Here is a 25,029-nt window from a genome sequence, read left to right on the forward strand (position 1 = left end):
TCAAAGTTTCTTCCTGTTATCACATGGAGTTTTTCCTTGCCTCTGTTGCTCTAAGGCTTACTCTTTGGGGACCGGTTCTCTGTAAAGCTGCTTTGTGACACAGCTCCTTTGTTCAAAGCGCTATACAAATAAAATTGATTGATTGATTGATCATTGTCCTACCCAGTTTTAATTTTCTCGCTGATGTCTTGAGGTGTTGCTTCAGTATTTCTAGATAATCCTCCTTCCTCAAGATGCCATCTATTTTCTGAAGTGCGCCGGTCCCTTTTCCAGTAAAACTGGAAAACTTCCACAGCCTGATGCTGCCACCCCCATGCTTCACAGTTGGGCGTGAGCTCTTTTTTCATCATATATAGCACTGATTATTATGGCCAAACAGTTCAATTTTTTCATCTGACCAGAGAACAATACAAAAGGCTGGTGATCACCTGCAAACTTTATTTTGGCTTTTTAAACTGGTTTTATGAACTGTTTGGCCACAATGGAGAGTTGTGAAAAATTGAATTTTAATTTATTTAGTCAGGTGTATGTGAACTTTTGGCCTGAACTGATACAGGACTCAGACCTTTGGCAGGGCATCATTTAGTGTCTAGCTTTAGCTTTTTGAACTGTTCAGTCCTTAGATCTGTTCAGTTGAACTGTTCAGTCCTTAAAAGGAACTCGACATCTTTTTAGCATTGTGTTTACATGAATTTTTACTGGTCCTGTTTAAAATATCTTACTATTTTATTTTCTTAATTTAATATTTTTATATTATTTTACAGATCTTATTTCATTGCCTATTTGTTTAAGGTATCTATCTTCTAAATGTATCTGTTGAATTGACTGTGAAGCAATTTGCATTGCACCAAGGTGTATTAAATATCTATGTACATAACAGATGATTAACTGAAAAAATTGATTATTTGATTGATTAAACAATAATGTACCTCCATTGTACCTTTATTTCTGAGAATGTACCCAAAGACAGGCAAGATCACTCCAGTATATTCTGGGGCAACCTAAGGCAGGTAACAGTTACTCGACCTGTAGCTACTGTGAGCAGGTACGGTTCTCCACAACCCACCACTCCCCCATAGCAAAAATGAAAAATAATTATAATTATAATAATATAATTATAATTTATAAAATAATTATAAATGGGCTTTCACCCTTATGGCCAATCAATACCTTTTTTCTCTTTCCCGCTTTTCTTTTTAAAATAAATGTAATTCACTTATTTTTCTCTTCCTATTTCCCAGCCTGCGTAATTACCCCTCCCCACTATTTTCTGCTTTTCACATGCACACCCTAAACCTCCCATTCCATTGATTAGTACCATACAGTGAATGCTCATGACCAGTCATAAGCTTTTTTCAAAAATAAAAAAAAATGGATCAATTTTCAGCTGGCATCTCGAACTGGTCAGCTAGTGACCAACTCGGCAATTTTAACTGCCAATTTACAACCTCCACACAGAATAAAATTATTTAAAATTTGGTAAATCTTAAAAAATGAAGATAAAATTATTATAGATAAAATATAATCTTTTAAAATATAATAAGCCAAATTTTTAGTCAGAGGCAGCAGTGTTAATATATGTTAATATATCCTCCATAAAATCATTATCATGACAAGTGAGCGAAATGTCAGTAATAGTAAAGAATCTGCACAGTAACTATTGTAACTAACAGCTTTGCTCAATAAATAACACATTCAGAATGGATTTCAGGCATTCATCAATGCACTTTAAGAGCTAGTTCCTCAGTTACATAACATTTATTTCTAATGCTAGAATAAGAATTGTTCCTCAGCTTCAACAGTGTAGTGGAGCATATTCCCTGCATTATCTCTGGTTTTGTTGTTATCAGTGCAGAAGAACTTGACTGACCTGCACAGAGCCCTGACCTCAACCCCATCCAACACCATTGGGATCAACTGGAAAGCCAACTGCCCGACCTCACTCATGCTCTTCTGGCTAAATGAACACAAATCCCTGTAGCAATGCTCGAACATCTAGCAGCAAATGGTGGGCCAACCCTATATTAAAGCCCATAATGTTGGATCTCGGGTGTTCACTTGCATTTGGCCATGTATTGGAGAAAAAAATGCAACTGAAAACCCCCCTGCAGATTATTTATCAGAAATAAAAAGAAGCCGTTTTTGATGTTAAACTTTATTTACACATTTACTGAACTGTGATCATTACTATCTTAGTAATGATGTTAATGGAAATGGAAAACAGGACAATGTCAGACATTGGGGCTATTAAGTCAACACCATCTATTGCATCTGATTTCCGGTCTCCAGCTTGGGACTGTCCTTGGGCTGGCGGTGGGCCGGGAAAACCTCCCAAGGGCTGTTCAGGTCAAATTTGCGGAACTCCTGAGACAGTTCCACAGGCTCAGCCACCACCCTCTTCACCTCATCATCATAACGCACCTGGAGAATACAGTGATAATAGTGGGTACATAGCAAAACAATGCAGAATGACTTGCATAAAGGTAACAGAAAAAAAGTAAACACTTTTAAAAAGTAAAGTCACTTTGGCACTGTAGCAGCCAATAATGTAATAACTACCGTTAATGTAATAACTGCCAATAACATAATTTTTCCGTTCTTAATGTAATAAAAGTCGATAATGTAAATAACTGACCAATAATGTAATACATTTTCTGAACCAATAACGTAATAACTTTTTGCATATAATGTAATAAGTTATTACATTATTGGCTGGTAATTACATTATTAGCTGGGGTTTTTTTTAAATCATAAAAAATGTAATAACAGGAGCCGATAATGTAATAATATAGCCTACTTATATCGCTTTAAGTTTTCTTTATTGGCTATAAAGTGTCACACTTCCATGACACTTACCCTTGTTTCCTCTTTCAAATAGTTGCTCAAAAACCTGACCACACGCGCGCGCGCACACGCACACGCACACACACACACACACACACCTACTCTCTCTCTAGGAATTATGACTATTTATTTGTTTATGGTGCTTGGTTAGACTTATCTCCAGCCATGCCTTCTACTCCTTAACCATTTGAGTACCAAATGAAGTGCGAGCACATATTTTTGCAAACACAGACAATTACTCTTATGTCATATAATATGAAATCTATACCTCTTTGAAGATACTTTGTCCACGAATACAAAGACCACCATTTCATGAAAAATGTCATCTTTAATTAAATGTATTTAAATAACTTTTTTCAAGCAAACTGTTTCAACCACACTATTATAGCTATTTAGCACTCTCTCTCTATGTATATATACCAAACCTGACTCCTGAAAGGTTACATGAAAATGTATTACCAAATCAGAATCCTTGCCCTATTGACATCCCTGGCTATTTGAATACAGTCATGACAAGCTCAACAAAGAGTCTAAAACCGAAGCAAATTATATCTATAGTTCATTCTTTTTTATTTTTGCCATTTTCTCCAATTTTAGTTGTTATACCAATTCTCTGTGTGTATCACGGTCCTGGTCGATGCGCTATCCTCTGTTGGTCTGGGGAGGGTGTAGACTACCACATGCCTCTGATACATGTAGAGTCACCAACTGCTTCTTTTCACCTGACAGTGAGGCAGAGGTGGGAGTAAGTCACACTTGTGCAAGTCACAAGCAAGTCTCAAGTCTTAACCTTCAAGTCTCAAGCAAGTCCCATGTCACTGTGTTTAGACTCAAGCAAGTCAAGTCAAGTCACTAGTAAATGTCAAGCAAGACAAGTCAAGTCATTGCTCAGGTCAAGCAAGTCACAAGTCAAGTCACCATGAAAGAAGTGCTTAAAACAAGAGAGAAAGGGGCACAATGGCAAGCCATGTTATGAGAAAACTGCACCTGTTAGTGAGTTAGTTAGTTTCTACAACTAGGGATGGGCATGGTTAGGATTTTATCAATACCAATACCACTATTGATCCTGCTTATCAATACCAATACTTATCAATACTCTTATCGTTACTTCCTAATTTGGAGTGCAAAATACGTGTTGTTAAAAGAATTATCAGTACTACTTTTATATTAGTTTGGGCAAAAAATATTTAACAAAATAGTTCTGTTGATAAAATGAAACATATTGTTTTCTGAGACAAAACATGATGCTGGGACCAATTGGTATAGATACTGTAAATGTACTGTGTATCAAGAGAATGTTTAGTTCTTTTAAAAAGGGACGGTAAACCATCCTTTATTATTATGATAAAACTGAAAGATTACCAAAGTTATCTTTGTAGGTCATGGTATATACTATATTTTACAGTTCAGAATTTTGCATTAAGAGGTTGAAAGTTGAGCACAAGGGATAATAGTGCCAGTTTGGTTGAAGAAGTTATTTAAATACACTTGATTAAAGATTATATTTTTCATGGAAAGAAGTGGTGGTCTTTTTTATTTGAGAACACAGCATCTTCAAAGAGGTATAGATTTCATATTATACAACATAAGAGTAATTGTCTGTGTTTGCAAACGTGTGCTCCCACTTAATTTGGTACTCAAATGGCAAATGAGTATAAGGCAGGGCTGGAAATAAGTCTAACCATCAAGTTACACAAACAATTAATTCCTAGAGAGAGAGAGAGAGAGTAGGTGTGTGTGTGTGTGTGTGTTTTCTCAGAGTTAGGACTAAGATTCAGGGGTCAGGATTGGTCTGGTTTTTGAGCAGCTATTTGAAAGAAGCAACAGTAAGGGTAGGCCTAAGTGTTATGGAAGTCTGACACTTGATAATAAATAAAACTTATACGTAGTGATACAAGTATATTATTACATTATCGGCTCCTATTATTACATTTTTAATGATTTTTTTAACCCAGCTAATAATGTAATAACCAGTCAATAATCAAATAACTTATTACATTATGTGCAAAAAGTTATTACGTTATTGGTTCAGAAATTTTATTACATTATTGGTAAGTTATTACATTATCGACTTTTATTACATTAAGAACGGAAAAATTATTACATTATTGGCTGCTACAGGCACTAATATTAAATCACAACGTTGGACCATTATGAGTAGCCAGTACACAGGCTTATACAGTGAGCGGCATAATGTTTGGGACAAAGACATTTTTTGATGTAGTTCTGGGGGCCTCATTCATAGAAATGTTCTTAGATTTATACTTGACCTTAGTCTTAAGGTCATTTCCGCCGGTGTGCTTATGTTCAATTCATAAAAGATACTGAGCATTTAATACGTTGCTTACGCAGGTTCTAAAGCCGGGCACCCACCGCACGCGTATCGACCGCGAGCGCACTACGCGCGTATTACGCGCGTAACTGAAGCATAGTTGAAGTGCTGTTATTACAACGGCAGCGGGCGACGTCGTCTCCACCAGATGCGAACGCGTCGCGAACCGGCTGCGAAGCTCGCGCGACACAAGCGAACTGAAGCGTAGTTTTTCGCTTCTGTTCTATTTTTTCGGCTTGTCGTGCGTCACGATGGCCTGTTTATACACAGAAATATGCTCTAAAATGCTAAGTATACATGCTCTGATTTATATTCCATCCTTATATTACTGGGGGTGTGTCCCTAGTTACCTAGATATTTTATAAGCAGCTAAAAAAATACAAGCCTTTTCGTTTTTGTATTGTCCTTGCAGAAAGAAAAAAAAAAAAAAAACTGGAACCTGGGGAAAAGGCAAACTTAGTTTCGCTATCTTATTTTGCGGAGGGGGTGGGGTAAATTTGAAAATACACCACAGAAAGACGTAGCCTATTGAATGACGTAGAAGTGAATGCACCGAGCAGCGGTTTGTTAGCTCGAGTGTTGGAAGGTAGTTTTTAACCAACCATTGCTCAGCCTATTTGACTTCTCCGATGTCTTCGTTCGCCGTGCTTTCAAAAAGGGCTTGTTAATAAAAATCAAATAATCCACAGAGCATTAAAAAAATCAGATTATTTAGTGGTCTTGCTGATGAAAATGCACCTATTTTATAAATGAAGTTGTAAGCAAGCCTTTATTGCACTTGTACTTCAAAGCTTCCTGTGCAAAAGGCTCAGAGTGTGGACAGTGAAAACCGAACCTGTTGCTAGGCAACGCCCTTTTGTTTACAGCTCGCGCTTGCCGCGGTTAAATTTTGTGCAAAGTTGATCAGTTTAACGGTCATTTCTAGCGAGTTAAGTTTCCTTTGTGTGCGTCAATAAACGGCAGTAAGTACATCTTTCTCTATCGTCAATGATATTTAGTTTAGATTATTAATCCATTGTCTGATAGTAATTTGTATAGCAGAATGTTTAAGTTTAGTAAGCTACGTGATTAGCACCGTTTATTTCCTTTTAATGTACAGCTGATAATAAGTATAGAACTGAAGTAGGCTAACTGTATTTCTTTTCCTTATTTAGAACCACACATACACACATGCACACCCACCTGGTTTAAACCTAAGAGGAGAACAGAGATTGCCTGTGCCTGTGTATTTGCATTCCATTTATAATAAATCCCCAAAAGAATTTCCTGCCTCCGTGTCCTGACCAGACACCCCATATTGTTGACAAACTCCTAACCACCAAGATCTTCCTTACACTTCCGGTGTTCATGGCGTTGTGGTGTTCATATCCCTTCAAGATTAAACTGTTACGCTATCTTTTTCATGATTAGCTGATTTTACTAAATCTGATCCTATAAATGTTTTGACGTGAATGACAAGACAACACGGGAATTCCCAATGGTTGATTACGGATTATTTATTATTATTATGATCATTACATATTCTTCATGAAATTGGCACGCTTGTTAACCAAGCAAATAAATTAATACAGTTTGAGATTGATTATTATGCAGGCTACGTTGCGATTTAAGCTTATGGTAATTCTTGAAAGCGTTTACTTTCTCACGTATTTACATTTATTTTATTAACAACTGTAGTCTTCATGTTGACAAATGCCAATAAGAGGCTCCAAAGGCAATCAACAGGCTAGAATCAAAACTATACACTGATAGCTCTTGTATACCTGCACTAAGGAAGCAAATGAACACACCTGACTAATTAGAAACACCCGTGACGCCATTTGTCCCAAACATTATGACACCCTGAAGTGGGGCGGGAGGGGGGGCGGGGGGCTATTAATAAATTTTAAAAAGGAGAGTAATTTATACACGGTGAAATCAAAATGTATAGAAACGCCCTTAAATAAAAGCTGAGAATGTGAACATTAAGTGCATGTAAATTATTTGATTACAAATCTATATATATATATATATATATATATATATATATATATATATGTCTTTGTCCCAGACATTATGGTGCTCACTGTATGTGGCATACAAATTAATTCTGCCAGTGTCTAGAATTCTGTAGAAGGATTGCATAGCAAAAATATTCTTGAATGTGTCCAAATTCAGGTTTAAACTTTTTAAAGCTTGTGAATTGGAAAAAGCTAACCTTGAGATGTCTCAACTGAAGATATAAACACGGTACGATAAACGAACAAGAAACAGGAGTTTCACCCTAGGCGATAAGCTATTGGCTTTTACATAGTACAGGGCGCATTCGCTGTGCGGACGGACCAGGGCCAGACAGTCCGCAGTCGTTTGCCCTTTCATAGTCCAGTCGTACCAATGCATACCCAAGGCCCACATTTCCCACAATCTTTGCGCGTCATTTTCCTTTTCTGCCGGAAGTTACAGACTGTAAACAACATAGCGTCCTTGCCCAGCGTTGTGCTTATTTCTCTCCATGAAATGTTGTTGTTATTCTGTAAATCTTTAATCTTTATAATCCTGTTGGGATGAATCGTAGAGGTGCCTATACCTTCTGACCTCTCTCTTCAAACGTTGACTCCATGCCTGTTTTGTGTATTCCGCCTCGCAGCGTGTTTCCGGTGCCACATGCATGTCGATGTGAACCAGTTTCATACCGAGCCATGATTTGTGTGACATCGGTACACGAACGCGCCGGTCACAAAAATTGAGCTTCGCGCAGACATACCCAGGCGGAGGTATGCTGAGGTCCGCTATTTCGTCATTTTGACCGGTCCGTGTATGCTACGTCTGGACCACCAATTGGCCATTAGAGTGGACTATATATGATCGAGCGCAAGCTTGGTAATCTTAACAATCATGTTTCCAGCCCTGACCGGAGAAAGTCACAGCATTTATCACGTAAATATTTTGAAGGCTTATTGTGATCCACGCGGAAAGGTTTGAAGCCTGTTACCTTGCCCTGTGCAGTGTCATCCAATATCGCTGTCTCTCCTTTTAGGTTTGCAGAGTGAGACGAGTACAACATAATCACACCAGCTAAGTGTGTGGTAGAAGGAAAATTGAGAAACTCTGAATCACTGGGTAATCAAAGTGCCTATTTGTCCCATTTGTCAGACTCTGAATGAGGTGACATTGTTCAATTAATTGAATCCAATTGTTGTTTATTGTCTGATGTGCTAGGCTGTACTACTGGTCACTGCATGACATCGATGTGGGCGATGCACCTCCTATTAAGCAGCACGCGTATTAATGCAGTTAAGACCCCACCTACAAAAAGAAGTTGCTCACATGGCGGAGAATAGTATAGTTGAGCCTAGCTTAAATCCGCAAAGCTTTCCTTGTCTCTTGGTGAGTAGGCCCAATGGTTCATTCCGATTTTGCATGAACTATCGAAAAGTCAACACCATAACAAAGCCAGACAACTACCTAGGATAGATTATTGCGCTGATAAGGTAGGCTTCGCAAAGTTAGTCAGTAAATTTGATTTACTATAAGGTTATTATCTGTGCATGCATGTGAAATCTCAGACAACTTTGTGCAGAACTCTGTGATGCCGCTCGAGGTCAGAAGTGCTCCAGCAACGTTTCAAAGACTGGTTAATACAGTTCTTTCTGGGTTGTCAGGATGTGAGGCATATCTTGATGACGTCATCATGATGTACAGTAAGACGTGCCCTGAACACCTCTTGCAGATCGGTTCACTTCAGCAAATTTAACATTGAACCTTGCTAAGAGTTACTTTGGTCACGTCATGGTAACCCATTCACACAATGCCCCAAGTGGTCGGCCAAGATTGCTCAATTCAGACATTCTGTGATCTTGCAACCAAATTATGAGTTGAAAAAACAAACTCTGTGTTCTAGTGTTATTATTAGACGATTCAGGACAACTATGCCGAACACGGAGTTTCTAAGCACCACCATTGTTGCACTGGTCATCCATTTATAAAGCACCCCTCCCTGCAGTCTCATCTGTAACTACACCCCCCACGCATGACACACTGGACAATAGTGTCTATCTGGGCATACATGAAAACATTCTTTTACCACTAAAATTTGTTCTACGATCAGTATCTACAACTAAATATGGAATAAATATACAACCTTACCATTGGTTTTACATGTAGAGATGTCCCTTTCGAGACCGAGAGGTCATATATTGTCTTGGACAACCCGTTTGTGAAATATACTCATTTGTGACGCCAGGGTACCTTCCATAATAGCTGCGTGATTACGATGTTGTCATCCTTTGTAGTACAATCTGGCTTGATCGACAATTAATCTATACAATAGGAGACAGAATAAGCTTTCTAACGATGTATGTCTAATTTTACTTTTGGAATAGCGTTTTATAGCTCAGCATAAACAAAAGTTCTGTCTCATTATTGCTGCATTACGCATTCAGTCTGTGGTAGCAGTAAAAGGCACTGCACCAGGTGAAACTTCATCGATGACTTTCATCATTTCTTGGAAAATATTATTCTTGAGAATTTCTGAGCATGGCTAAATCATACGTTTGCTGATGGACCTAGCTGATAGTTTTCTGGAGTAAAAGGAGAGAACGACGAAACTGATTTACTGTCTCTGTCTTTATCTACTGAACACACAACATTTCGTCGTTGCTAGGTATTACTGCTCAAAATATTTCGGTTATATACGGTATTTTTGAAATTGAGAGTCTTTAAATAGGTCAGTGGTATTTTATAATGAGGATATTTCACACTGTAATGTTCGTTGGTAGTTTAGTAGTTTTTGTGATCCATGCAACAGTGATGACGCGAAAGTTGGAACATGTTGTTTTCATGTCGTCACAAATGTGGTTGTTTTCATGTCGTCCCATCCCCATACAAGAAAACATATGAGAGTTTAGAAATACATACAAGTTAATTATTGCACATTTAGGAACCGTACCACATTGTGTGACAATGTTTTTGATTTATTTTTTAATCTGATGTCAATGTTTCATCTTAAACCTTCATAAGAGGCTAATTAATTTGCTTTATAATGGACAAAAAGCATTTTATTTATTTTTGGAGAGATATTTATATGTTTCTGGACCCCTAGATATTTTAGACCACTGTACTGATGGAAAGCTTGTAATTCCCACTTTAAAATGATGCAAAGGTGAGTTTAAGTCAAAACATTGATTTGTAGCGAAATATCTGAATATGTTGTAATTTACAGCAATTCATAATTTAGACATTTTGGACAGTTTTGGAGACGCTGGGTACACTGCTTAGTTTTTGTTTCATAGATCTTTAGTAGTTCTACATATCCACCCTTAGATTTTATGAACTTGTGGTCAAGAAGATTTTGATTCCGGGCATGTATAGTTTAACATGCTGTATATATGCAATCTCTCAGTATTTCATTGCAAACTAAAAAAGAGCTAATTCATTCTTGATTTTTTGCCTAGACAATTGCATTTGTGGTACTTTATTTCTTCCAAAATTATGAATATAAACTAATTTAAGTTAGTATTGTAAATGGTACAAATGTCTTGCTTCATTTAAGCCATTTTTAAGTCTCTGTGGCATTCACATCTAGTTATAAAGTTTTAAATAGGGTACCCCCTAAATGGACAAGGATTTGCCAGATTTGTCATGTGCGCTAAAGGGTTAAGAGCCTTGCCCTTCTTCCTCCATACATAACACTGATCATTATGGCCAAACAGTTCCATTTTTGTTTCATCTGACCGGAGAATACTCCTCCAAAAGGCAAGGTCTTCGTCCTGGTGATCATCCGCAAACTTCATTCTGGCTTTATGCCTTCCTTGCGCAACAGCCATTTTGACATAGGATTCTCATAATGGTGGATTGTAGATACTTTAGTACCTGATGCCTCAAACTCTTTCACCAGCTCCTTTGTTGTTGTCTTGGGGTTCAGTTGAACCTTTCAGCCCCGAGAGTTAATTTGTGCCTTCTTCCAGAATGATGCAGTGTCTGTGTGGTCCCAAGATTTTTATATTTGCTTACAATTCTTTGTACAGATGCTTGTGGTACCTTCAGTTGTTTGGAAATTGCTCCTAAGGAGGAACCGAACTTGCAGATGTCCACAGTTTCTTTTCTGATGTCTTGGCTGCGTTGCTTGGATTATCCCATGGTATCAAGGGCAAAAAAGCAGTGGCTCTAAAGGTAGGCCCTTAAATACAGCCATAGGTGCCAATTAACTCCAAAATTAACTCCTAATTACGACAACTGGCCAATCAGAAGCTTCTAAAACGTCATTACATCAATTTTTGGAATCTTCTAGACTTCCAGACAGTCAACTTGGTATATGTAAACTTTTGACCCACTGTAATTCTGATATAGTGAATTAAAGCTGAAATAAATCTGTCTCTAATCAATAATTTTAAAATGACCTCTGTTGTGAACAAAGTAGATGCACTATTTGACTAGCCAAAAGAGATGTATGGTAACATGAAATGTGCGGAGTTGTGAAGAACTGAGTTTAAATATCTTTAGCCTAGCTGTATGTAAACATTTGGCCTCAACTTAAAGACTGGATGTCTAAGTCTAGCTATTAATTTGCCTGAGTGTCAGGTTCTCACAATTTCTCTCTTACCTCCACATATCCTGACAGAGGGAAATCCTTTCTGAATGGATGCCCTTCAAACCCATAATCAGTGAGGATCCTCCTCAAATCTGGATGGTTTGCAAAGAAAACTCCATACATGTCCCACACCTGAAAGCAAAATATACAACCAACAGATCAGCCCTGTAGAGGTGTTATATGTTTTCATAAATTGAGTGTGTATTTAATCATTTCTAAATGCTCCTCAAATGCTCTGGAACACACATCTCTGAGACAAACTCTGCAACATTCTTAAAAATCCATTCTCACCAATAACTATACAGACTTTTAGTCTTCTCAGTTGCATGTTTTTATTTGTTGTCTGCTATAACTGGCTGAGCTACTACGGCTGTGTGTTGGCAAGAATTTGGTGATACAATACGCATCACAATGCCACAATTCAAAATACTGCGATATACTACACTACTACGGCAGTGCAGTATAATGGGTAAGGAGTTGGTCTTGTAACCTAAAGGTTGCAGGTTGGAGTCCCTGCTAGTACGCTGCCATCATACCCTTGAGCAAGGTACTTCACCTGCATTGCTTCAGTACATACCCAGCTGTATAAATGGATGCAATGTAAATGTAAATGCTATGTAAGTCGCTCTGTATAAGAGCGTCTGCTAAATGCCTGTAATGTAATGTACTACACATACAGCAATAATTGCAATATTCTGTCAGTTTTGTCATTAAATTTTAGAAAAATGCTATAAGGAACAGTAAATATTTTTGATCCACCAATAAAGGTTCACACTATGTATGCCAAAGTTCCATTCAAGTTGTCAAAAGAAAAGAGTGCAACCTGCTGTATCATAAACCTAACAATTCTTTGTTTTGTGCCATGATTACAAAGCATTTGTTTATAAGGACAGAAAATATAAGAGCTTGCAGGATTTCTAGAGCATAACATATTTCATTTCATTTAAACATTTCAGATCATGCAATAGGCAGTGCTAACCTTCAAGTGGACAATAAAAGAAAATCAATTAAGATCAGAGCAACTTCCTTTTAGAAATCAGCATTTGCATTTATAAGTAGGAAATATAAGGGCTTCCAGCATTCTTCTTCAAATACATTACAAACGAATGTAGGTGAAAAATTAAAGCTAAATATGTATGCTTTAGCTTTGTGATTCATTTCTAATTGTATTCCAGATTGTATGTTTATAGGCTTGAGTAACTGCTCTAACAATCAGTCTTCTTTTAATTTATTGTGCAAACTAGTAGTACCGAAAAGTTGTCTTTGCCCATATTGTACTTTGAAAACAAGCCAACGAGCATTAGGTGACAAGTTCTTATTTTATTACTACACACTGTTTATATGAATAACCAAAATTATAAAGCAGATTGTATGTTTCCATTTGAATAAAAAATTAATAATATTGATGAGATCTTTTGGTTTCTCTCAAGCACTGCACAGGCAAGACAAAGCAACTAGATAAATCAAGTGAATTATATTAGCTAGCTGTTCTCGTCTGCAATCGCCTTTCACAACAGTGCATCTTAGGGAGCTATTTACAGCTTTAGAAAGCATCTGTTAGACTACAATTAAATTACTGAGTTACCGACCACGTTTCTATTTATTTTGGAAGTCACTTGCCTTTCTCCTTTAAACAATACCTAGCTACTAGTACCATAACACAGAAGCTGTGGGTAGTCTGCTAGCTAGATATAATTACTCATGTTAGTACAGTGCCACCAAATGTTTGTATTGTTCGGAAAAGTTAGCTAGCTAACAGTATAACTGTTCTGCTGCCTAGCTAGCCAGACTTGATAGCTAGGTTGTGAAACAACAATTATGTAGTTAGCTTGCTAACCACAACTTCTCACTGTATTTCAGTCTTTCTACCCCGTGTACCGGCTAGCTTTTCCATAAGAAATGTATAGGCTAGCTAGCTAGCTAATATAATGTACAGTCAAGTGTTACCGAATGCTTCTACAAAAATATCGACAGCCTTATTTACTTTAACTTGCAGAAATGTTAGAAATTATATTAGAAATTTCCTTGTCACAATAAGTGCCTGGTTTTCAAACAGTTTGTTACAGTTTGTCAAACAAGCTTTCTCGGAGTGCACCGTCATTGCTCTGCGTTTACCAGTTTACCATGATTCTTCGCATTTAGGTAGCCATTGCACATGCTCTGGTGCCAAAAAGCCCCATAGTCAAACATGGCAGCCTCCATGTATTGGAAGCTGTCTTCAGTTCTTGTACATCTTGATGCTAGTGCCACTGCCACTTCTGTGAGTGTACTGCGATACAGTGTTTTTGAAAATCATTCATAATTTCATAAAAGATAGTGTCAATACTCAACACTATCAATATTTTCTTACACCCCTATGATCTACTTTGTGAATTTGGTAGATCAGGGGTAACAAAGTACTGGAGAGTCACAACGTTGGTATTTGAGGTTTTCTTTAATTTAAAGCCTTGAGAACAGACTGTTAGTCTGCCTTGTGCAGTTATCATATCCTCTAAAGCTTCCTAGGTTACACTTTGAAAAATATAGAATATAGCTGCTATATGTACGTATACAAAAGCACATTAAAGTGTGTCATGTTTTCTCCAAACCATAAGAGCAGCATGCTTAGTCTTCATCTACTTTTTCTGCTACTCCTTACTTTTCCTGCCTCCAGACCCATAACTATTAATTGTTCCCATTGGTCAATATCTACTTCACCAAAATCTGTAAGGTTTAATTTTTACTGTCCATGGAACATCCCTTTGTCTGCACTCCAGTGGAGTCATAAGCCGCGTTTCCACCAAAAGTCCCAGGAACTACTTTTCAAGGAACTAAAAGGTTCCTTCAGCCCATGGTTGTCTGCGTTTCCACCGCGGTCTAAAGTCCTGTGAAGATTAGGCAAATTAGCCCACTGACGTATGAAAAAGCGACGTTGTCGTCGGTCCATCTGTCCTATGATTTCTTCTGTAACCCCATACTACCACCGAAGTAGCCTACATTACTTTCTAATAACTAGGACAGCCCGGAGGGGTTTATTCCACTTATATACAACGGGTTACCAACAATGACTATATATGGTTACTTTTGTATTTATTGATTTTTATCGATTTAATCACCTGGAATTGAAATATTCTTCTGCAGCCGTTTGGGCATATTTTACCGTTGTCAAGCAAAACTGTCGTTGGTAGTTGAACTTGGACCGTTGTTATGCAACAAATAGGATATAACAGGCCAATAGTCAGATTGTAACTGTTTTATATATCCTCTCAAACACATTCATTATGTTTTTATACGAACATTCACTTTCATGTCTTGACATCCGAGGCGACAGAATGCATTCACATTTCCAATATAACTGGCAACAACAGCAGAAAACATGCACACGTTGTAAACAATTTGCTGTTTGATTACTTTCTCATCGTCAATTCCATATAGGCTAATCGCAAAATGACAAGAATAGAACGAAAACTCGGACTTACGTGAAAATTTAAATTAGCAGAGGTACAGCCACCGTTTGCTTTCCTTCGAAGTTACTGCTAGCCGAGCAGCGAAGTGTGCCCTCCAGATGCGAACCATGCACCATAAATTAGTCCATAGTCTTCCTGGTCTTTTTGTGGAATTGAAGAATGGCAGAGTAAAATTACGGCAGTCTGAAAAAGCTAAAGGGACGATTACTAGAATTAACCTTTTATTTTACCCTGACAAAAAGTGCGGAAGGTGATTTCCAGTTTGCTTTTACTGTATCACCAATGCGAATTACGCAGAACTACCGCATACCTCACATAACTGTATCAAACGTTTTGAGTCAATTACAACGGGCTAACAAAGAAAATCCGGAAGAAAATATTCAGCAACCGAATTAATCCGTTTAAATGTTTTGGTACATAATATGCTGTCCCAGCACGAATGCTTTATAAAACGAATACTAAAAGCAAGAAAAGAACAGAAGAGCAAGACGTTGGCAGGCTATAACCAAAACTAGGCTAATGCGCCGCATAACATACAAGTTTGATTTGAAGTTATTATGAAAATAACTCGGTTTGCGGCTGCAGATTTTTAAACATGGCGGTTGAAATAAAACAAATAACACTGCAAGTAGTCGACCAATCAGAAATTTTCAGCGCTTGCGCCCCACCCCAAAGGTTCCGGTACTTTTGGAAAGTACTACCCCCTGAGCAGGAACTTTTTTGGGGGTAAAATAAAGCCCCCGGAACTAAATTTAGACCCTAGTTCCTGCGGTCGAAACGCACTGAGTTCCTCAAAAGGTTCCTAGTTCCGGGGTAAAGTTCCTGCGGTGGAAACGCGGCTATAAAGATCAGAAGGCTGCAAACACAGCTGAAAAGACAATTGCCCCACAACCTGGAGATTGGCTTGGGAGAGTCTCGAGACCTTTTTCTACCCCACTGACACTTGTGGCCAGCAGGAACAAGGATAAACAGATGACCTGGAAATTGTCTGTTTTCATGTCATAAAAAGCACCCACTGGCACTGTTGGTAAATGGTAAATGGACTGCATTTATATAGCGCTTTTATCCAAAGCGCTTTACAATTGATGCCTCTCATTCGCCAGAGCAGTTAGGGGTTAGGTGTCTTGCTCAAGGACACTTCGACACGCCCAGAGCGGGGTTTGAACCGGCAACCCTCCGACTGCCAGACAATCGGTCTTACCTCCTGAGCTATGTCGCCCCATTGTTGGATCAGTCAAAACCTGGTTGACCATTACCCACATTATGGATTGATGAAAGCATTATATGTACACATCATATCCATATAATGGGGCGACATAGCTCAGGAGGTAAGACCGATTGTCTGGCAGTCGGAGGATTGCCGGTTCAAACCCCGCCCTGGGCGTGTCGAAGTGTCCTTGAGCAAGACACCTAACCCCTAACTGCTCTGGCGAATGAGAGGCATCAATTGTAAAGCGCTTTGGATAAAAGCGCTATATAAATGCAGTCCATTTACCATTTACATCACACATCACACATGTCAGCCACAACATTAAAACCACCTACCTAATATTGTGTAGGTCCCCCTCGTGCCGCCAAAACAGCTCTGACCTGCCGAGGCATGGACTCCACCTCTGAAGGTGTCCTCTGGTGTATTTGGACTTCTGTATATATTTGTATCTACTGTATATTTGTATCTGATATATTGTATCTACTGTAAATTTGTATCTGATTGTGTTACTTTGTTGTCTTCCATGTTGCAACAGTGCAAATTCCCCCCGGGGATCAATCAAGTACACTATTGGTAGTTTATTACATTATTAGATGCTACGGGGCTATAAAAAGCTAAGATGTTGTTAGAGGGTGAATTATTTCCACATGATTTTAAAAACTCTCGACGGGTCCAAGCTGTTTTGGCGGCACGTGGGGGACCTACACAATATTAGGCAGGTGGTTTTAATGTTGTGGCTGATCGGTGTATGTGCATGTAAATAACTGGGAATGATATAATAAATGTTGCGGACTGTAAATTATTTCATACGAAATGCAGGAGATACTGTATGTTATACAGACAGGCACACTGAGCTGATAAAATTCGGTATAGGAAGGTTAATCCCAGGTATGTATTGTCTACATAAGTGTTTAGGTTATAGAAAAGGTATACAAGAGAATGAGAAATAAAAGCATAAGGTCACGTTACATCATACAAAGTATCTTTGATTTTTAATGGTTCCCCTTTGTGTACAGGGGAGGGGGAGTATACTTCCTGGAGGAAAGTAGTAGGGGGTGTCTTGGTGATGGGAAGAGTGTTACAGACATGTTCCTGTCCAGACCTTATTCGGGCATACAAAGGGAAGTGTGTGAAGTGGAAGGCTTGCTCAGGATTGCATTTAACCCTCTGGGGTCTAAGGGTAAAATAAGGCACACTGGTGATTCTGCGATGCTCTGACATTTGTGTAAATTTCATCAACTTTATATACAGTGATTCCAAAGTGTTTCATATCTTTGTTTTCAGCACAAACTCAGCCACAAGAATATGGCAGCAGTAAGTAGGTCATAATCATGTGTGGATTATAAACTGCTCTAAAATCACACAAATTGTAAACAGTAGTTTTGAACATGCACAGGAATGTTGTAATAAAACACACTAAACAATTGTGAATAAGAATTTTGGTCACTGAAATGTGTTCATCAAGGTCTTGGGTATCAAAAGATGACAAAATATTTTTGCAAATCCAATGAGAAATATAAAATAAATTGCTAAAAGTAAGTGTTGTGACTATTATTTTTCAACACCAGGTGAAAATGGGAGGGCTAATGGCCTTTCTGCAATGAATATTTATTGAGTAGGAGGACCTGCCTGCTAAGTAGGCTATTCACACCTGGCCGCATGCCTCCCCACCTCTAAGACAAAGACTTTTCACAAAGCAATACACAGTGAGCCATTTAGAAGACAGAAACACAGACATCTTTTGATTTTGGTACATTCATTGAAGTAAATTATATGAATGGGAGATGCAATTCACACACACTTCCAGGTTATTTCAGAATCAGAATCAACTTTATTAGGCAAAGTGCATAATATAAAAGAGCATTTACACAATATAAACCCAATATTTCTGCTTCACACACACAATTTGACTCCAGAATGGTTGCCACAAGTGCCTTACAAAACAACAAACACAAAAGCCAATGAATATAAAAAGTGCTTAATGTAAAAAGATCATTAAAAAGAGCACCTACACAATATACACCATTATTTTATATATTTTGTGTATAATCTTTCAAAGTTGCAAGTGCCATTTTGCAAAACAGTTCCTGTCTGGCTGTAAACACAGGGGGACATCACACTCCTTGCACTTCCACGGAGTGTTCTGTTTTTTCCCGAAGTCCGTCCTGCAGAGTATGCATGTCTTGCGACCAATCGAAGCCACCTTGTTAGGAAATGTGACATCAAATCAAACTTTATTTAGCACATTTCCATCAACAACAATGTGATTTATAAGGGACAAACCACTAACTAATGAAAACAAAACTTAGAAAATGTGGCAGTTATATCTTATACAAACAAATAACCGAACAAACACAACCAGATGCAGAGAGGTAGCCTATAATTTTGAGATGCAACGGTTAGTGTGGAAATTTACAAACGCGCATATTACTCGATATTCCTACAAACACACACATAAATTGCAATACAGTACACATATTTACAAATAATAAAAGCTATCAACGAAACAACATTAGCTAAACTCACGCAACTCATAAATAACTAACAATGCCTCAATCTGAAGTAGGTCTTTTTAGCTAAGTGGTTAGTTTATTTCCCGAACTTACATGCAATATGCTAATATCGATTGTGCGAGGACACCCAGTTTTAGAATCCTAGCCACGCCAATACACGCCACGCATAGGTTATTTACGTACAGTGATCAAATAAAATACAGTTACAGTGCAATTTTTTGAGATGCAGTATTGAATCGTTCATAGTGTGGGAATTTACAAACGCGCATATTACTGGATATTCCTACAAACACACAGATAAGTTGCAGTACAGTACACATATTTACCAATATGATCATAAGAAATATACTTACTCATGAAGTTGATCCTCAGCTGGATCAGTTCGCAGTTCGAAATGACACCGTTCTTCATCAGTGTCAGCTTCAGTGTCCGGACCTGATGAGTTGTTCGCGTCTTCATGGTCGCTCTCCCACAAAGCATGAAGAACGTCCAGTCCAGTCATTCGTGCCATTTTCCGAAATGAAATGTAAGGATTGCCCGAGAAGACGTGGGCTATGCTTCTGTATGACATTTTATCCTTGTTTACAGTAGGCGCTCTCGCACATCAAACGCATCGCCCCTCCCCTGCCATCGATAGCAATTAGCATATCAGTATCTTGTGAATGTGGTCTGGGCGTACTTACTGACGAGCGAAAATCACATATTAATGAGAAAGACTTAACACATGGCAATGGTCTGTTTGATCTAATTTTAAATAGCTCAAAACAATTCATATTATTTTGTCAATGGACACATTGGAATGCCACGATTCTAAGGTTTATGTCAATGTCTTTGTTGTGTCTGTATGATAAAACCTCGCGAAGTTATTCATCCGCCGGCGGAGCTCTCGACCCCAGAGGGTTAAGGGAAGTCCAAAGAAACATTCATGGAGAATCTGCTTAACAGTTCTCCCGGTACCACAGTCCTCGTACGAGCATTTTGGGCATACATGAATAATCTGTTTGTGTTCCTTTTCTTTGTCTTTTCTCTACTTATATAATAGCAGTCTTTTTTATTTTTATTTATTTCACCTTTATTTCACCAGGCAAGTTTTTAAGAACAAATTCTTATTTACAATGGCGGCCTTTATTTGTCTTTCTTTGTAAATAACATGTTTACCTTTCAGCATCATTGAACTACCTATCCTTGGTTATTGCCAACTGTGCCAACTGTCATTGTGCCATTATAAACAATTTTCCTTTAAAGTGCATCTAAAGCATGTGGTTTGCATATATGCTGACCTGGGTGTGCATCTCTGCGATTACCAGTCGATGTATTGGCTGGCGTTATATACAGTTTAGGGGTAACACTATTACACAGGTTACTCACTGGGCATAGTGATCGTTTCACTGACCAGAAGCGCAGCTGCTCCGGGAGAGATGTTAGTTTCAGTGTCCAGATGGATCCTAGTATTATTTCATATGAATAGCAATTGGGTCATAGTCCAGGATATTTAGATTTGACTACACTTCACTAGTTTCACTACCCAGATGGAGTAACCTTATTTAGGGCTCCGTGGGATAAATGCTAGTTTTGGTACCCGGAAAAACACATTCCCCAGGTTAAAGTCGCCTATTCATGGCGCAAAAACATTATTTGCAAGATTTTCAGGTAAGTAGAACCTTTACCTGCTCGGATAGAAGGTCTTAATGTCACAGAACATTTAGATGAGCAGTAGATGGTCTTGCTCTCCAGGGTACAAGTCTTGCCACTCACTATTGCAAACCCGTATTTGCACACATTACATCCACATTACAGGTTATTGAAATCAAATAAACTTGTTTTCCTCCCTGTGACCATATCTAAATCCTTACAACCCCATAACTTACATCTGTTCATTTTCCCCAGTTCCCAACTGTAAGACACAATAAGTAAATAAATAAATTTCTTGAATATTATTTTGAAAAACATGAATATGATATGATGTGCATATGTGCTTCCATTTCAGCCAGAGGAGCATGTTCAAACAACTTTATAGCAATTTTTCTACCTCACTTTGGTTTGCTGTTTTTGGGTAACCAAACAATTCATATTACTGCTTAGCTGGCTAGCTAGGTAGAAAGTTTATCTTCACAATTTAAAGTACTGTAGTCATAAACTACAGTTGTCTTCTGTGGTCTGCCAGGTTGTTTGCTATTACTGAGTTCACCAGGGCAGTCTTGCTTCTTAATGTATTAAACCATTGATTTTGACATGCCCAGTGTTTAAGGTATGTCTCCAATTGATTTATTCAGATTTTTCAGCCTCATGGTGGCCTGCTTTACTGGCATTGATGCTTCATTGGCCCTCATGTTCAGAAACAATAGCAACAGATTCCAAATACAAATGCCACACCTGGAATCATTAGCCAAGAAACAGCTGAGCAGCCAACTGTTCATAACATAACAAATTAACATGCTGTTTCTTGTGGACTTTCCCTAGCTAGTAAGCCTCCTCAGCTCCATTGGTCTTTTAGGCGACCAGTATTTCACCAGTCCCATTGGACGGAACTCCAGCATGAAATTAAAGTATTCTCAATTAGAATTTCTTGTTCCTCACTTCCTAGATGACTTGATCTGAGGGTTTTCTCCCCACTGGGAGTTTTTACTCAAATGCTTGCTATTCGGGGGTTCAGTCCTGGTGTTTGCTTGGTTTGCTCTGTCTTCTTACCTTGCTAATCTGTAAAGCGTCTTCGCGACAGTTCTCTGTAAAAGGCGCAATACAAATAAAACTGAATTGAGCTGAGTGTTCTGTCAACAGCAAATACCTCGTTGTTTAATAGGAAGTCTCTGAATGATGAAGTGCTTGTGCTATCAGAATTCATCACAGATAGTAATCCTGACCTGCTGTGCTTAACTGACACATGGCAGAACTAAACACATTTTTGTTGCTAAATGATGTAACTCCATCTGGTTTTGTTCATGCTGCTTTTCCTCACACATCTGGTCGTGTTGGTGGGATCATAGACATATATACATAGACACCGCATTGGCCGCTTTGGCCCCTTGCTGCGAAACGTCAGCGTGGCTGCCATATTGGTCCAGGCAAGACTGGCCTGAAAACAAGTAGAAGTATACGGGGGAGCTGCGGTTTTTCTGGATAAAAAGCACTATAACATTTACATTTCTCAACCGATTTCAATGAGTCGTTTTTATATTCAACGGTTTATGATCTATGTGGAGTATTTAAAAAAAAGTTTTATCTCCAGTTACTTAGAATCTCGATAGTTAGGCATAATCGCTGCTAGACGCTCAAGAGAGGAGTGTGTATGAACATTAGGTTTACATGAACTGAATTACTTGCGTGGTGGAAAATAATTCATTGTCATAAGGAATTGCCACAGTTAATTTTAACCTGGCAAGCTGGCTAGAAAGTAATAAATGCATTGCTAGCTAACTTGAGTAGGATTGTAAGCATCAAATAACCTTGATTGTAAGGCTAGCTTTGCTTGTTAACATTGGTAGGTAGCTAACAAGCAAAGAAAGGTTATTTGATGCTTACAATACAAGAAAACATTACATACTGTTGTAGATACAATGGACTACAAAAGTCACAGAACTACAAAGCCCATATGTCCACCTCAGAGCGACTCATTTAACCACGCCTCCTAACACAGCTGTCCTGTTACAGTATTGGTTTATTGTAAATTTGAAACGCGCAACCTTCAATAAAACGGAGGTTGCCATTGTTTCACACTCTCTGTTCCTTTTTCCTCTCCCTGGACTCGCCACCCTTCTCCCGTCTCCTTCTCGTGCGAGTCCACATGCCAGAAAGAGTTTGCAAGGCCTGCATCAGAGCAAGGCACGTATACCCTTGGCTGCCGGCTGCGGGAGGAACAAGGTGCTCCGAAGCACTCCTATGATTAGTGGTGGTCGAACAACCAAGAGATCCACACATGACCGACACATCCTGCAGAGCTAGTCCCATGAGGAAAGCAACCTGTGACAAGGAACAGGCAATGCGTTTTTGGAACCAGAAAAGGGTGGCTGGCTTCCCCTTTTCCTCCACAACTCCCACAGACTTTGCCCTGGAAACCAGGAATCATTTCCAACAACAGAACCAAAGGACTCAAGTAAGGCTGTAACTCTGGGCATAGTATAATTAGCGACGGACCGAATGTAGCCACATTTATGACTACTAGTACATGACGATGCTTACGGTTATCGTGTTTTAATGATGAATGCTCCTTGTTACCATTCTCTTGTGGTCGGCTCTTAAGCCATCCACCGCGCTGCATCAATGTTAATATATATCACGCACAGAACAGATCTTGCATGTGATCTATTTAATTACTAACTGGTCATAATATGGCATGTTGATCTATACAAACGCACACCGGTAGCCATTTATCCATTATCCTTCATCTGTTTGGCACGCTCCATGTGCCATTGTTTTTCACTAGCTTTGTCTAGTTTCAAAAAACCCTCCATTCATACTCAACACCCACACACGTGCACTCACTTCGTTTATTAAATCATTGTAGTGAATTGTGCTTTGCCCTTTTAGGTACTTTGTGTTTAATAAACTTTATTACATTTACATGGTTGTCTGTATTGATATTACTTCTGTTGAACTGAGTCAGCGCTGCTAATCAAAAGAACTTAGTAGAATAACTTCACCTCTTAGCTGAATCATATATATTCGTTTGGTATTAGCTGAATATGATATTATGATTTGGTTAAGATGCACAATTAATGTGTAATTTTAATAATAATAATAATAATAATAATAATAATAAATTTAATTATTCATTTAAATTGCCAATTGTATATTTAAAATTATGAGAACGATTATTACATGCTGGCGCCACCTGTGAGGATATAGATGTATATCTTCTACATGTTGGTGCCCCACTATGAGAAGTAGCGGCATGTCCCCTGCACTGTAGAGTACAGAAATACATATGAGAGTTAATTATTGCACATTTAGGTACTGTACTGCATTGTGTGACAATGTTTTTGCATTATTTTATAATATGATATCAATGTCTCATCTTAAACCTTCATAAAGGGCTCATTTATATCCTTTATAATGGTCAAAAAGCATTTTATTCATTTTTGGATATGTTTCAGGACCCCTACATATTTTCGACCACTGTACTGACGGAAAGCTTGTCATTCCCACTTGAACATGATGCAACAGCAAGTTTCTTGAGTCAAAACAGTTGATTTGTAGTGAAATATGTGATTATGTTGTGATTTACAGCAATGCATAATTTAGACATTTTGGATAGATTTGGAGACACTGGGTACACTGCTTGCTTTAGTAGTTCTACATATCCACCCTTCTCCCTGATTTCCAGTGGTCTAAGTCATACCAACACACTTAAGTTTGTTAGGTCAAGCCTCTAAGTCCAGCCCTACACCTGTCACTCAGGATGTTCCATAGGGCTCTGTTATTTTGCATATTCATACTCCCCCTCTGTCATAGTATTTGTAGTTTTGGAAATAATTTCTATGCAGACAATAATTTCTATGCATATCATTTCTATGCAGACAACAGCCAAATAAACAACAGGGCCAAGCGCAGTAGCTCTGCTGAGGTCTCTACTGCCTCACTGCCTGCTGGGAAGCCATCAACCTGAACTGCTACCTGAATGTAGCAGTTTTAAAACTGAACTGAATATTGAGCTTGGGACTAAAACCATTCTGAAGAATGTTGACACAATCTCCATAAACTATAAAATCTAGGTGTTATCTTCAGTACACTCACATGTACCAGCCCCATATCAATTAAGTGCCATTTTTCCATCTTTGTAATATCGCCCTTCTTAGATCATTCCTATTCCTCCCTGATACTGAAAATTTAGTTCACACCATGACATCACGCCTCGACTACTGCAAATCACTTCTCATTGGTATTCCTTCCAACTTCCTCTCACAATTAATCCAGAGTCCTCACCTGCACAGTAAAGAGCACACAACCCCGGTTCTGTACACCCTTCACTGGCTCCCCATTAAAGCCAGTACTGATTTCAAGGTCCTCCTCTTCATCTACAAAGCCCTTCACAATCTTGCCCCAGACTACATTGCCAACTCCATTCCTCCATTCCATTCATGTGAATGACCACACTGTCTTCAGAAAAGATTAAAAAACAC

The 25,029-nt window shown here is 38.5% G+C and overlaps 1 protein-coding gene across 2 annotated transcripts in view; it reads right to left on the bottom strand.

The window, feature by feature from the left end:
- Positions 1-2,139: 2,139 nt before the first annotated feature.
- Positions 2,140-25,029, bottom strand: part of ndufs3 (NADH:ubiquinone oxidoreductase core subunit S3) — a 129,536-nt gene continuing 106,646 nt past the window's right edge. Inside the window, exons 6-7 of one of the 2 annotated variants that reach the window (XM_064337953.1) lie at positions 11,757-11,876; positions 2,140-2,421 (exon numbers count right to left, since the gene is read on the bottom strand). In XM_064337953.1, coding sequence (XP_064194023.1) covers positions 2,263-2,421; positions 11,757-11,876 — 279 coding nt within the window. In that variant the 3' untranslated portion in view covers positions 2,140-2,262. The remainder of the gene's footprint in view (positions 2,422-11,756; positions 11,877-25,029) is intronic. The other variant, XM_064337954.1, reaches the window with a different exon arrangement.

The sequence above is a fragment of the Anguilla rostrata genome, chromosome 5 (genome assembly GCF_018555375.3).
Source record: "Anguilla rostrata isolate EN2019 chromosome 5, ASM1855537v3, whole genome shotgun sequence".
Taxonomy (NCBI): Eukaryota; Metazoa; Chordata; class Actinopteri; order Anguilliformes; family Anguillidae; genus Anguilla; species Anguilla rostrata.